This window comes from Astyanax mexicanus, chromosome 16 (assembly GCF_023375975.1).
Source record: "Astyanax mexicanus isolate ESR-SI-001 chromosome 16, AstMex3_surface, whole genome shotgun sequence".
In the NCBI taxonomy this organism is placed as follows: Eukaryota; Metazoa; Chordata; class Actinopteri; order Characiformes; family Acestrorhamphidae; genus Astyanax; species Astyanax mexicanus.
The window spans coordinates 13,342,366-13,357,710 of record NC_064423.1 but is presented as its reverse complement, the minus strand read 5'-3'; the positions used below and the strand labels follow the sequence as shown (position 1 = coordinate 13,357,710).

At 37.7% G+C, this 15,345-nt stretch overlaps 1 protein-coding gene across 1 annotated transcript in view; it reads left to right on the top strand.

Annotated features, from left to right (window-relative positions):
• ankmy1 (ankyrin repeat and MYND domain containing 1) overlaps window positions 1–15,345 on the top strand; it is a 29,117-nt gene that overhangs the window by 11,514 nt on the left and 2,258 nt on the right. Inside the window, exons 7-15 of the mRNA XM_007252604.4 lie at window positions 4,534–5,090; window positions 5,487–5,658; window positions 7,157–7,300; window positions 8,445–8,594; window positions 8,974–9,081; window positions 10,246–10,377; window positions 10,833–10,946; window positions 13,302–13,473; window positions 13,571–13,664. Of these exons, the coding sequence (XP_007252666.3) occupies window positions 4,534–5,090; window positions 5,487–5,658; window positions 7,157–7,300; window positions 8,445–8,594; window positions 8,974–9,081; window positions 10,246–10,377; window positions 10,833–10,946; window positions 13,302–13,473; window positions 13,571–13,664 (1,643 nt within the window). The remainder of the gene's footprint in view (window positions 1–4,533; window positions 5,091–5,486; window positions 5,659–7,156; window positions 7,301–8,444; window positions 8,595–8,973; window positions 9,082–10,245; window positions 10,378–10,832; window positions 10,947–13,301; window positions 13,474–13,570; window positions 13,665–15,345) is intronic.

Here is a 15,345-nt window from a genome sequence, read left to right as displayed (position 1 = left end):
GCACTATTAAAACAAGCAGTTTATCAGAGCTGTTTGTGGATGGCTGGTGAAACTGCTCATTACATGAAGCTGCAGTTCTTCATCAAACCACTAGTCGGAGCTGCAGCAGCAGCAGCACCCCGCTCTCTTCACTCAGTCACTACTTCAGTACAGCCCAGCCACGGGCTACAGAGCTCAGCCAGTCCGTTTTTACTGTTTCTGTAAACAAATAAAGGTTTTAACCCCACTAACCGGATAATACAGCTCACTACAGTTCATCTTTCAGCCCAAGCAGCTAACAGCAGCAGGTTAGAACAGCCGACACGGAGGCACTGCTCGGATTACATTATGAACAGGTCAGTTAGCGCGCTGCTAACCTCAGGATGTTTATAACTACGGAGTTTAGTGGACACACCACGGCTGCCAGTTAAGTCTTTTAAAGGCTACTGAAGACTATTAAAGGCTATTAGAGGTCATTGAAAGCATTATTGGGGGGCAGAAATCAGTACAGGCTGGTTAGATAAGTGATGTGGGTATTGTCTTATAAATATTTACACATAACTTATATCTCTCCTGAAAAGCTTTTATTTTAGTCAGAAACACGCTTGTGTTTACTTTATCTGAGAGAAAGATGTTTTTTTAATTCAATGGAAAGCAACAGGTGTAGTCAATTATAAGTTTAAGATTTTTAATCCACCTCACTGTGATCTATAGTCAGTGTTCTCAAGTCACACTGACACACGCATTTCAGCGAGTTCACACGCTCTCACCTGCGCGCACCCACCCCTCCGTTAGATACAGATACAAAACCTGCGCGCCCAACCCCCGCCCCCCCTCCCCCGTTGGACAGATAAAAACAGTGATCACACTCCCGCCGACTGCGCTCATGCAGTGGCTATCTCTATTTAAATGAATAGGATGCGCTGTGTTGGTGCCGCGCCATTTGCGTAGCGCGCTGCGCTATTTGCGTAGCGCGCGCGGGAGGGATCGTCGATCCTCTTTTTGACTTCGATACTCGAGATCGTGACCTCATTTCGATTCGATTTCGATAAAATATCGAGATCGTGACACCCCTACTGAATACTGAACAATTTTTGCTGAATTTTATTAAACTTGCCACTTTTTTCAAAATTACTTAAATGGTATTAATAGTCTAAAGGTATTTTTGTATTTTTTCATTTACAAAACCACAAGGTAAACATACTTGAACACTGAACATTAAAACACCCCTTCAGACATACTGACCAAGCACAATACATTGTTTCCACTGGATAATGTGCGTATTATTAATTATTGCCTCTGCTACTTCAGAATTTAAACTCTGCAGAGGACTTTTAATTTAAAATTAGGGCTGCAGTATTTACCTATGCGCTGGATTGCATCACTGGCTGCATGCAGAAACCCCAAAAGTCCCTTTCTTTTTCCTACTGATCCTCCTCCTCTCCTTCGTGACCCGGAAATGGATTTTGTAACGCCATCTTGCCACCTTTTCAATTAATCTGAAGAGACAAAAGAAACCACTTAAAATCCTCCTCACAGAGGCTTCTAACGGGAGATGATTTTGGAGTGACATCACTGTGACCACGCCCACAAAGCACCTGAGCACACATTTTTAAATCAAATAAATTTCTTAATTCATTTTTTTATTATTTGTGTATGTGTAAAAATAATACAACTTTATAAAAACACTTAAATGACTGTAGAACATATATCATCACTGATTATGAACAAATAAAAGAGATACATAAAATGTATTTGAATAAAACATAAAGAACATAATATTTCACATAATTTCGGAAATGTAGTATTTTCTCTTCAATGAACATGAGTTTAAACATCCACATTTAAACAGTATGACCATATACAGCTTTAGAAAAAATAGAAACCACTTCAAAATAAGTAGTTTCTCTTATTTATAGGTATATGTTTGAGTAAAATGAAAAATTCTCCAATTTCCAAATACAAATATTGTAATTTAGAGCGTTTATTTGCAGAAAATGAGAAATGGCTGAAATAAAAAAAAGATGCAGAGCTTTTAAACCTCAAGTAAACCTTAAGCTCTCCACCAGTCTTTCACACTGCTAGTGGGTGTAAAATGGGTATTGAGCCATCAGACAATGCTGAAGGTCACCCAAAATTAGTGTGAAAGACTGGTGGAGAGCATGCCAAGACACATGAAAGCTGTGATTACAAATCATGGTTATTTCACCAAATATTGATTTCTGAACTCTTAAAACTTTAGTATTGTTGTTTCTATATGAATATGAACCTGTTTTCTTTAAATTATTTAAGGTTTCAAAGTACTGTACCTTTTTCATTATTTTGATAATTTCTCATTTTCTGAAAATAAATGCTCGAAATAAAATATATGGATTTGTAACTTGGGAGAAATGTTGTCAGTGGTTTATAGAATAAAACCGTAGTGTTCATTTTACTAAAATATATAAAATTGCTCAGAAAAAAACAAGATGTTGTCTTGTAATTTTTTTCTAGAGCTGTATCTGATGACTGTTTGCAGCAGCTGGGCAGTGTTAGGGGAGCTGAAAATGAGTGTGATTGGCTCAGTCTATCCCTAGTCAACATCCAATTAAAAGGGTTCAGCTGTCCCATTTCCCCAATTACAGCTCCTTCTTTCCATTCCACCTCCTAGTAGTAGGAAAGGAGAAGAAGGAGAGGAGAAGTAGCAACATTTCTGAACGCAGAAATGATCAAACAAATGCTAAGGCTATGCTACCTCAGCTAGCACTGCTATTATGGCCTTGTGCAGCTCATTTCTTTCAGTTAGAAAACAGACAGTTCTCCAAGAGGTACAGGTAGTACATTGGGTAAACTGACACCAAGCATGATAATCAATGCTGAAATCTTTATTTCCTTTCATTTTTGCAGGTAAGATTAAAGAATTAGGTTACATAACTTAAGCATGGCAATTATCGGCTCCCTGCCTGCTCTCTCCCACACTCCCTGTTCTGATATCATAAAAATCATAAAGGTAAATCATAGAGGAAACGCTGAAAAATTATTTAAAATAAATTAGTTATTGTTTGGTATAAACTATTCTGTCTTTTCACATATTCACTTATCTCAAAAAAAAAATGCCATTTACAGCCAGATACTTTAAGTTGCAGTATAGTGGGTGTAACATTTACTTCTTTATTTACAAAGCATTACATCTTCCACTTTAGATGCTGTTTCTGTATCCCTTTTTCATGGGGCTCTGAAAGAGTGAGTTTAAGCATTAGTGTAAAACTTAACACTTTCCAGCTTTACACTGAGCCCAGTACTTAAAAATGTAAATTCTCACATGATGCTGCTTTAAGATTTAAAAAAAGGTAAATGTCTGCATATTGAATATATCAAGCTTATTCATGCATTCATGGTGATGTTTGACCTCTACAGTCTTGTTTATTTTCCTGCTCAAACACACACTGAGCTCCTGAGTGACTGGATAATTAATTGATAAATGGAATCAGGCATGTTAGGACTATGGAAACCTTGGAACATCTGCCAGATGACCTGAGGGGAGTTGCAGTCTCTGGATGCTTTGAAACATATTTGTTAAATGGTCCATACATTACATTTTTCCGGTATTTGCATTTGTAAGGTCAACTGATAATTGTAGTAATTTATTCAACTGATCTTTTTGCATGCTCCCTTAATCCCTTAGAATTAAACACAGTTTTAACTTTTAAACTGTTAAACATTACCATAAAAAATGTTTTTGTCTTAGTCATACAAACTATGAAGAAAAACATATGAAATTTTGTGTTAAACAACAAAGATTATGTTTTATATTTTAGATTCTTTAAAGTAGCACCTCTTGCTTAGATAGAGACAGCTTTACACATACTGGCATTGTCTCAGTCAGCTTTATGTGGTAGTCACCAGAAATGGCTTTCAGTTAACAGCTGTGCTGAACTTGTCAAGAGTTAATTACATTAATTTGTTTCCCTCTTAATGTGTTTGAAAGCATCAGTTGTGTTGCATCAGTGAAAAGTTCTATTTGAGTAATGTTCTAATCCATATTAATGCAAGAACTACTCAACTAATAAAGAAAAAAAATACTTTCAGAAATGAAGGTCAGTCAATCAGTCTATCTGAAAAAAATCATGACATTTAAAAGTATTCTTAAGTGTAATGGCAAAGACCATCAGAAAGGTTATGATGAAACTGGCACTCATCAGGACCACCCAAGTTAAAAGCACCCCAGATTAGAGCCACCTAAATGTAAAAATGCAGTGTATTTTGGTTTATTTATCACTTTTAAGTTTACTACATGATTCCTTATGTGTCCGTGCAGGTAAACAATTCTAAACATACGAAAAAGCAAAGCTAATATTGACCAGGAAGATGTGGATATAAAGATTAATATATTATCATAAACCACTTCTGCTACAATCGCTGCCATCATGTTATCATCTTACATTTTGGCTTTTATAAAATTGTTTTTATAACATTTATTTGATTGGCTAATTTATGCTATTGTGAACAGGAATGACTGTCAAATTTATATTGATTTCTTGTTTAACGGTTCCCTCTTCCTCCCTTATTCTACAGATCATAACCTCTTCAACCCTGACCAGCACCTCTCTGGAGGAGCATGAAGGACAAGGAGACACAGGCAGCCAAACAGGTCCGCTGAAGCCAGATTCTTTACCTGAACATTTCAGCTGTGCTGTGGAATCTAAAGCCTCAGAGCCCTCAGAGGACAGTGCCTGTCCAAACAAAGCTGAGATGGCTCTTCAGGACACTGAATCTCAGGCAGTGGAAGCTGCTGAACTCTTGGAGGAGGCCCAGCTGAACACGGTGAGCAGCTCTCTGCAGGTGCTGGATGGGAACACCCCTGTCGACGCCCTAACCAGACAGGAGGGAGAGCCTGAGGAACAAGATGGGTTTTCCAAACAGCAAAATCTGGAGCCAAAGATAGAAGTGGCAGTATTTGGAATCTCAGTGGAGGATGCTGTATTTGACTCTGCTTGTTCCGTGGCTAGCCTTCATATTAACGTCACAGAGGGCATCAAGCAGCAGATGGCTGAGGTCCTGTGCCAAGCAGGCCACGTAAAGCCTGCGGAAACCCTGGAAACTGTCCGCGTGATGGCGCTCATGAAGACTGAGTGAGTCTTTAACTCATTCGTGTTTAAGAATACTGCATAAGAAAGAGCAGGGCATGGCCTGGTCAGTACAGTTCTATATTGTTTCAACAAAATAACAAAAGTCTAAAACCTAAACATACACTACTGGTCAAATGTTTTAGAAGTATCCTATTATTTAGTAGTCTAGCGGCAGTGCTGTATAGCCCAGAAAAGTCAACTTAGCAATGACTTTATTACTGCACTTTACCTGTCAGACCTCTAATTCTTCTCTTCACCTCTAAAACTGAGACTTAGTCCAGTGTTAATCTGAGCTAATGGTTAAAGCCTGTGGGTCAGCCAGACCTGATTCTTCCTGTACCAGTTTTCATACAATATCCATGGTTAAATTATTTTTCCTTTCTGGCGCTTGTGTGACAGACGTCAGAGCCGCTGGTCCACCCTGAATCTGCTGCTGAACAGAGGCTCTGACCCCAACATCTCCAGCGTCCCAATGCCTGTCATCTTCTTGTCCATTAAGGCGGGTGATGTTGAGGGCGTGCGGCGGCTGCTGGAGTGCGGCGCTCGCACAGACTTGCCCTTAACCGCCAAGGTGAGGCTCCAGTCATGCTCACACATTCTCACCCATTCATCCTCCTCCACACACACACACACACACATACAGACATACCTGGCTGTTTAATTAAAATCCTGAAGACCTTGATTAGCAGGCTTAACTGTGTTAAATGTGGGTCAGAGCTGAACTCTGCAGGGGACGAGGGTGAGCTCCACAGAAGCAGGTTTGGGCAACAAGCGGTCTGTAGCTGCAGATTAAAACAGGTCAAATCTGACCTAATCTAGCGGACACAGTTCAAACGACTGAGATCAGCAATTTAAATAAAATAAAGATACAATTAGAAAACTGATTTAATGTTCAAATCATTTGAAGTAAACTAAGTAAACTAAGCAAAAATAATACCATAACAATATATTATGACAAACTATTAACAACATATACAATATTATTTTAAATATAACCAGTACCAGTCAAAAGTATGGACACACCTTCTCATGTTTTTATTTTTTGCCTACATTGTAAATTATTACTGAAGTCATCCAGATTGTAAAGAAACACATAAAGAATCATGTACTAAATATAAAAGAGTTAAACCAACCAAAATACGCTTATTTGGGGTGCTGTTAACTTGTAGTTTCTGAGGCTGGTAACTTCAATGAACTGATCCTGTGAAACAGAGGTAACTCTTGCACTTCCTTTTCCGGGCGTTCCTGATGAGAGCCAGTTTCATCACAACATTTTTGATGGTCTTTGCGACCTCACTTGAGGATATGCAAATGTTTTTTCTGTATTGTAGATTAATACTAAAGTCTTCCAAACTATGAAATTATTGAATATATGGAATTATTTAAACAAACCAGAATATGTTTTATATGTTAGATTCTTCAAAATAGCACCTCTTGCTAGATGACAGCTTTGCACATCTTGGCTGATTTTTCTCAGTCAGCTTTATAAGGTTGAGTCACCTGGAATTCAGGCTTTCATTTAACAGCTGTGCTAAACTTATCAAGTTTTAATTACTTGAATTTCTTGTCTCTTAATGTGTTTGAGAGCATCAGTTGTAAAGTTGTGAAGAGGTAGAGTTGATATACAGTGATTAGTCCTATTTGAGTAATGCTCTAATCTATATTATGGCAAGAACTAATCAATTAAGTAAAGAACATAATTTAACTAATGAAGGTCAATTAATCCGCAAATATCCACAAAGTATGCATGCAAAGTGCAGTTGCAGCCATCAAAACGTTGTGATGAAACTGGCTCTCATCAGGACTGCCCCAGGAAAGAAAGTCCAAGAGTTTACTTCTGGTCTTGGTCTGTTTTTTTAACCTTTTTAAGTTACTACATGATTTATTCTTAGAAATGTTGGGTCGGTGTTTCAGCTAATGAAATTTATCATCACAATACAAAATATTGTCATATTGCCCAGCTCTAGTTATTGCATATAAAACAATGAGTTTCTGAATGGTGCTGTATGTTTGTCTGTTTGACTGCACTGAAGAAACATCATTGTAATGTTGTTCCTCCTGTTTTGTAGCTGAAGGGTCTATATCCACTACACATGGCGGCTGGTCTGCCGGGGCCAGAGGGGCCAAAGATCACGCAGATGCTCCTACATGGACTTGCGGACCCTGATGCCAAAGCCCAAGACGCCAGTGAGGTGTTTCACCTGGACAGAAGGGTCAGAGCTCTATCTGTAGCTGATAATAGACAGTAGCTGTGGTGTTATTATTGGTGTTATTGTTACTGAAAGTCTGGAGGTTTAGTGTGGACTCTCCTTGAATTCGCTCAGTTACTTATATTTGCAACCATTTATTTAACCATTTACTTTATTCCAGTCTTCGATATACTAGATGCAATAATTACCAAAATCAATTCTTTACATTTTTGGTGAACATTTTTGTAATTTTAATATTGCAATATTTATTTCTTTTTCTATTTCTTTCCAATATTGAGCAGTCAGAGCTGGAAAGTTGATCAAATTAATTTGATGAATCAAATTGCCGTTTTAATGAGATTTTCAATATGGAATAATGGACATTGCACATTTTTACATAGAGAAGCTGCCAGAGGGAAACTCTGTCTTTTATGTGACAATGATTTTTGATATATTACACTTTTAGTGAATTGAAATATAAGGAGGTTATGTTTGCACCATGTTTAGTATAAAAGCTGCATGTAAGGTTGAAGGAGGCTGCTTTACTCTTAGTAAATATATATAATATATATAAGTTTGTGAACCACCCAAACATGGTCATTGTTTTCTAAAGAAAAATTATAATAAGCATATGAAATAAACATCCAAATGCCAAATTGTAAAGCAGACCTTCCAAATAAGGGACAAAAAAAATATATATATATATTTTCATTATTTATTCAACAATAGTATTTTATCTCTCAAAAAATGTAAATTTCAGATGCAAATGTAATGTAATGTAATTTTCATTTTTTGAGAGATGAAATACTCTCAAAAATGATATTTTCACCCCAGATATAACAAATCACTATGAACCACACATCAAAACCAAGTTGCATTGGCCCAACACTGATTCTGGCCCACATGTGCCAACACCACGGTTACCGAGTATAATACGATTAATCACCTGAGCCACATGTGCTGACACCCCGGTTGCTGGGTATATTATATGGAATTGTCCCAAGTCTTTTGCCAAGTCTTTGGGTGCTAACATTCTACCCAAACCACATTCCCAATTCTGCATGGTTGATGCTGCCATATAGTCAGCTGAGCTTGGACTGATTCCTTACGCTATTTTGGACATTAAACAATCTGCAATCATAAAAATGTGCTTTGAATTAATCTACAGTGCAGATTTGGGGCCCAGGTGGGTTATGAGACGAGTCCCATCACAGGCTCTCGACCTCCAGCCTGCATCTACACGTCCTCCTCAGACGTCCCAGAGGAAGGAGGCAGGACTCCACTTCACGTAGCCTGTCAGAGGGACAGTGATTTTTCAGTAAGTGTAGACGCCTCTAGAACATACACACACACACACACACACTCCTGCTGTATAATTGCTGTCCCTGTATTTACGTAAAGTGTAATAACAGAAGTACGAACAGCGTGTACCATAGAGTTACATGGATTATGGTCATTGTTCTTCTGTACCACCAAGGAGAAACATTTCAGCACAATCTCAGATAAACATCACCATCCTAGGCAGCGGCAGCAGCAGCAGTGTGTTTGTGTAGAATATGATGAGCTCAGTGCTGGTATGTACTGTATGTTGGATGAATGTGTAAATAAAGTGATTTACTGAGCTGCAGTGTAAATGAATTGGCTTTGTTTAGAGTGATGATTGTGCTGTTTATGTGAATGAACGTTCTCTTGTGTAGAATGCCAGAGATGTGGTGTCCACTCTCCTCTCCCACAAGGCGAGTACCAACCATCTGTGGAGCGGTCATTCCCCTCTCTCACTGGCCATCGCCAGCGGCAACGACCTGGTGAGTGACCCCGTATGGATTTTTTGCTCAGGTGAATATGGAGGTAATAAATCTCCTTAATGAAAAAAATATATATGATGTGAATATACAAAACAATATATATCTATTTTTTCTGGTAAACAGCAGAATTCCTGGTTCCATCTATTAAAGCAAGTTGTCCAGGCCCTGAAACAGCAAAGCAGTCCCAGACCATCACACTACCACCATGTTTTTACATTTAGACTGATGTTTATTTTCTTAAATTGTGCTAATGCAAATATAAGATGGGCCGTTTGTTTTTGTAAGTCTGTGGTTGTGGCTAGTAAAATTTAATTATTTCCAAAAACTGTTAAACACAGTTAATTTTCTCAGTTTATTTTCTCAGGTTATCTTTGTCTGACATTTAACCTACATGTCACTTTTAACCAACTGCTATACATATTTTATACTCTTCTTGCCATATTTTATATTTTTGCCATTTTACCTTATTGAATGACTTAGGGTAAATACAAAATACACATATCTTTGTCAGTAAACATATACCCGTTTTACCAAATTGAGTAAAAAAAAAAATAGCTCACTAGGAGTGGTGGGAAGCCAGCAAGGAGCAATTACGGATAGGGTGCATGGTCCCCAAGCTCTAAGCTCTATATACCTTTAGGTCATGGCTGTTATGTTACTGCAGATGGTCAATATGAGCTGTGAGGTCTACACCTCTAATAAGCGAGTTTGATTACAGATCAGAAAATGGTGCAGTGTAGAGACGGTTCAGTATATCAATATTAAAACCTGAAAGTATCAGCTGATAGCTGTGCAGCAACAATATAATAGATGAAACTGTGGACCCTCATCAAAGTACTAAATTAACATAACTCAGATATTAGTATATTATTTAATTTATTTAGAGAATTTAGAATTAATTGATTAATTCTTCATGAAATGCTTTAATTGCATATTTATATATTATATAAATTCCAGTTTTGGTAATCAGAATCAGAACATGAACACATTCTCTGGCTAAAGGGTGTCTAGTGAAAATCTGTAACCAAGCTTTAGTCTTCAAACTTTTTATTTTATTTATTTTTTTTTTTTATACTTTTTATGGTTTACTTGCAACTGTGTAAATAATCAGTCACTTCTGGTTGAGACTGTGGTTCATTTCTGATTTTGACCCCTGTGCGTCAGGCTGTTGATGAGCTTCTGGCTGCCGGAGCCGACCCCAATCTGCCCCTCTCCCGCCATGTGGGCAGTGCTCTGTGCGCCGCCGCCAACTTCAGCTACGACTGTGGCTCTAAACCTCACAACAGACTCAAACTGGTAATCCATTACTGCAGTTCACATTCTGCTCATGTACATGTTAAAATATTCATATCGGTGTATCCTATTGGTGGATTTTGAATTTAAAAAAGGTGGGGAAACAACTACAGTTGACAGTAAAACAGTAAAAGATACAATAAGAACAAGAATAGAAAAATATGTCTGACAAAAGTATAAAAGATATCCTGTTTTTTATTTTTTTTATTTTAATACTTAACATTTGCTATTTTATTAGAGTACATACACACACAATATTAATCTGTATCAAATGACTCTATATAATGATACATCACATTATTATCACCTTTAATAGAAAAATTGAATGTTTTGCATTGTACTTCCATTTGCTTTGCATGATTTTGCAACATTATTTTTAAATATTCTTTTTTTCAATATTTTACTGATGGATTATTTTGGTATTTGAAATTAATAGGGTTTATGGTTTTGTGACTTAGATTGAGAAGCTGATAAAGGCCGGTGCCAACATCCTGATGCCTGTGGTGGTTGGTGAGGGGCAGAAGTGTACAGTAGGAACGGCAGTGGATTATGCCTATTATCAGTTTAAACAGGTACAGACAGTTTTTTTCACCTACAGAAACACATTCAGAGCCAAATCTAAAAGCTATCACTCTGGAGCTTCATTATACAAAGGGTCAGCAGCTAAAGTGACAATATGGCTTCTTTTGTAGCTACTAGCATAGTGCTTGTGAAGGGTTGGTCTTGTAGTTGGCTAATGCTAGCTAAGCATTAATTACACAGATTGTGAAGAATATGTATAATCAATATTGCAACATAAAGGATTGTGTTGATATTGCATTACCATTTATTTATCTTTTGTGTGGTCTTGATATTCTGTATATCCCTTGGATGCCAAGTACAATACAACAATCAGACCAAGCCACATTTACCAATACCCCAGTTGCAGTGTATAATACCATTATTGGTCCAAGCCACTTGTTACAACACCCTGGTTGTTGAATATAATATGACAATTAGCCTGAGCCGTATGTGACAACACTCCATTTGCCAAAAATAATAGGGCAATTGATCCAAGTCGCATGGGCCCACGCCCCGGTTGCCAAGTACAGTACAACAATCAACCCAATCACCCTGGTTGCCGAGTGTAATATGACAATTGGCCCAAGCAGTATTTGAAAACACTCCAGTTGCAGAGTGTAACAGAACAATCATCCCAAACCACATGTGCCAACTGCCTGGTTGCCAAGTATTATAGGATAATCAGCCGGCCCTAGCCACATTTGCCAATACCCTAGTGCATCATATAATACGACCATCGGCTCAAGCCTCAAGTGCCAACACCCTGGTTGCCAAGTTTAACACAACAATCAGCCCGATTCACATGTAGCAATACTCCAGTTGCAGAGTATAATACGACAACTGGCCTGAGCCTCATATGTGAACGCCCTGGTTGCCGAGTATAATATGACAGTTGGCCCAAGCTGTTTGTGCCAACACCCCAGTCACCAAGAATAATACAAAAATCGGACCAATTCACATGTGGCAACACTCCAGCTGCCGAGAATCATATGAAATTTGGGCCGAACCACATGTGCCTACATCCTGGTTGCCAAGTATTGTAGGACAGTCAGCTGGTCAAAGCTGCATTTTCCAATACGTAAGTTGGCCACAATATTACAACAGTCAGCCTGTGCTGCTTGTGCCAACATTCAGGTTGCCATTCTTGAGCCACATGCCATCTGGGTCACTTTTTCTAATGTAGGGGTAACTTCATTCAAAGTGATTAAATTCCAGTCTGAAAGAAGATCATTAAAGGAGAACTCTGGTGTAAAATGGACTTTTGGTGTAGTAAAATATGATAAAAAGTACTTACCTTTGATGAAAAGCACACCTCCGTTCTCCCTTAGCGCTCTGAGATCCAGAAATTTTAACAGTTTGTCCAAACACCCTTCAGACTGGGTGACATGGGACATAATTTGCCCTGATAATTCTGATTAATTTTTCCCCTGTTAACCAGCTCAAAGTAGCTCCACACCTCCTTGCTATAATCCGGAGAGCCCTGACATTTAAAATAAGGCATTAATAACTTAAAAAATGCACAAGAAGCTTATTAAAAACCACTGTTTACATCCTATAACGCTATCTGAACTGAAAAAAACATGGACATACACAGGGGTTGGACAATGAAACTAAAACACCTGTCATTTTAGTGTGGAGGTTCAATTAGCAGGGTAAGAGCACAGTTTTACTCAAAATATTGCAATGCACACAACATTATGGGTAATATACCAGAGTTTAAAAGAGGACAAATTGTTGGTGCACGTCTTGCTGGCGCATCTGTGACCAAGACAGCAAGTCTTTGTGATGTATCAAGAACCACGGTATCCAGGGTAATGTCAGCATACCACCAAGAAGGATGAACCACATCCAACAGGATTAACTGTGGACGCAAGAGGATGCTATATATACATAGACTCCAGCGCCAGAAGGCAGCTATGTGGAGTCTATGTATGTGTCTATATTATTAATATAATATGTCTATTATTTTCAGTAAAGCTAGCATTATGGGATGTAAACAGAAGTTTTTAATAAGCTTCTTGTGCACTTTTTAAGTTATTAATGCCTTGTTTTAAATGTCAGTGCTCTCCGGATTCTAGCAAGGAGGTGTGGAACTACTTTGAGCCTGGATAACGGTGGAAAAAGCAATTTATGCCCTGTGTCACTCAGTCTGAAGGGTGTTTGGACAAACTTAAAAAAATTCATGATCTTGGAACGCTGTGGGAGAACAAAGGTGTGCTATTCATCAAAGGTAAGTACTTTTTATCATGTTTTACTACATCAAAAGTTCATTTTACACCGGTCTCTGTTCTCCTTTAAGAGTTGTCTTTGCTGTTAAACATGGTGGCGGGTCATTTCAAAAGTTAATTAACTTTTGTTCTCTCCAGGACCAGAGAATCTGCGACACCCCGTACCATGTCCTAAACCAGCGCGAGAGAGAGACCTACAGTGCCCGCAGGAAGCTGCTCGACGCACTGAGCGTCCTGCTGAGGCAGGCTGTGATCAGCATGGAGAAACAGCATCTGGAAGAGGAGCAGAGCCAGGACATACAGATACAGAGTGAGGAACATTAGCATAAAGTTACACTACAGGAACTGAGATCACATGACTGAATAGGACTGATGTGCATATGAATGTGTTTGTGTGTGTTTTGCAGGTGTTAGTCCCTCAGAGACATTTATGTGTGCCTCAGCTGAAGCAACATCCCCTCAAACCAGAGAACAGACACACAGAAAAACAGCTCCACAACGGTACCTATACCCACCAACACACACCTCCCACCAACACACACACACACACACACAATAAAGCACACACCACTTGTAAAAATAAGTGTGTGTGATGAAGATAAATTTAAGAACAGCACCATTGTTATGATCTTTCTCACAGATCAGGAGGTAAAGGTGAGGCTGAGATCTCGACTGTAAAATGAGAACACTGTTAATTCTCTAGTGTGTAAGAGCATCATTAGCAGTGTAGCCCTCACATCTCCAACTTGCCGATGTAGGACTATACAGTATATATCGCTTCCGAATATTATTAGACTTATTAAGAGTGTTTATTTTGTCTGTAAGCTTACTTTTAAACAGAGGTGAAAAATAAAAAAAAACAAATTTTGGAAAGGAAATATGCACGTGAGGCGCAATATTTTGACGGCACCCCCGATGAAGCCAGACGGCACCCCAGGGTGCCGCGGCACCCTGGTTGAGAAACACTGCTCTAGAATATAATCAAGAGGAAGATGGATGATCACAAGCCATCAAACCATTTTGCATTTTTCACCAGGAGTGATATAAAGTTATCCAAAAGCAGTGTGTAAGACTGGTGGAGGAGAACATGCCAGGATGCATAAAAAACAGGGTTATTCCACCAAATATTGATTTGTAAACTCTTAAAACTATGAATATGAATGTGTTTTCTTGCAAATAAATGCTCTAAATGACAATATTTTTATTTAAAATTTTGGAGAAATATTCTCTGTAGTTTATAAAATAAATCAACAGTGTTTAATTTACTCAAACATATACCTATAAATAGCAAAATCAGAGAAACTGATTCAGAAACTGAAGTGGTCTCAGTTTTTTTTGCAGAGCTGTATATGTGTATATATATATTGTTTGCTTAATTTAGTATATTTATAAGGTGTAATGTATTAAACATGCTATTATTTTCACATTATGCCTGAGCTGACCATGTCGCATTTGCCAACAACCCAGTTGCCAAGTATAATATGACATTTGGCTCAAGCCGCATGTGCCAACATTCAGATTTCCGAGTATAAACCACATTCGGTCTCAGCATGTTCTGTTGTATTTTTAAAGTTCTGCTCTTGAATTTAAATTAGGTAAATGAACGCTAATTGTGTATTTGATTTAGGGGTGGGCGATATGGCCCGAAAATAATCAGGATATTTCAGGTTATTTTTGCAGTAACAATATTCTTGCCAATATGAAAAACATTGACAATATACAACTGCAACAAAATAAATATTAAAGTAGTTTAGTAGAAACAAAAACATGTAAAAACCTTTGTCTGTTTTGTAAACTGTGACTTACCAAGATCAAGACGTTTATATATTACATAAAATATTATATATATATTGTATAGAATAATAATAGTGTAACAAAATAAAAAATATAAAAACAGTAAAGCAATGTGATATCAAAAATAGATCACAAAACTAAAGTGTAGAATATGTAGTGCATACAAACCTCAAAAAGTCTTTCAAGAATATCAGGATATAACAATATGGCTTTTTAAATTTTATTCAATTTGATATTATTGCATACTATTCACCCCAAATTTTACATGAGACTTCTTATTAACACTGCCAACACTGGGAAAATGTGTAATTCGTAATCTGACCATGGATATCTACACTTGAGGAAAAAAAAAAAAAAAAAAAAATATATATATATATATATATATATT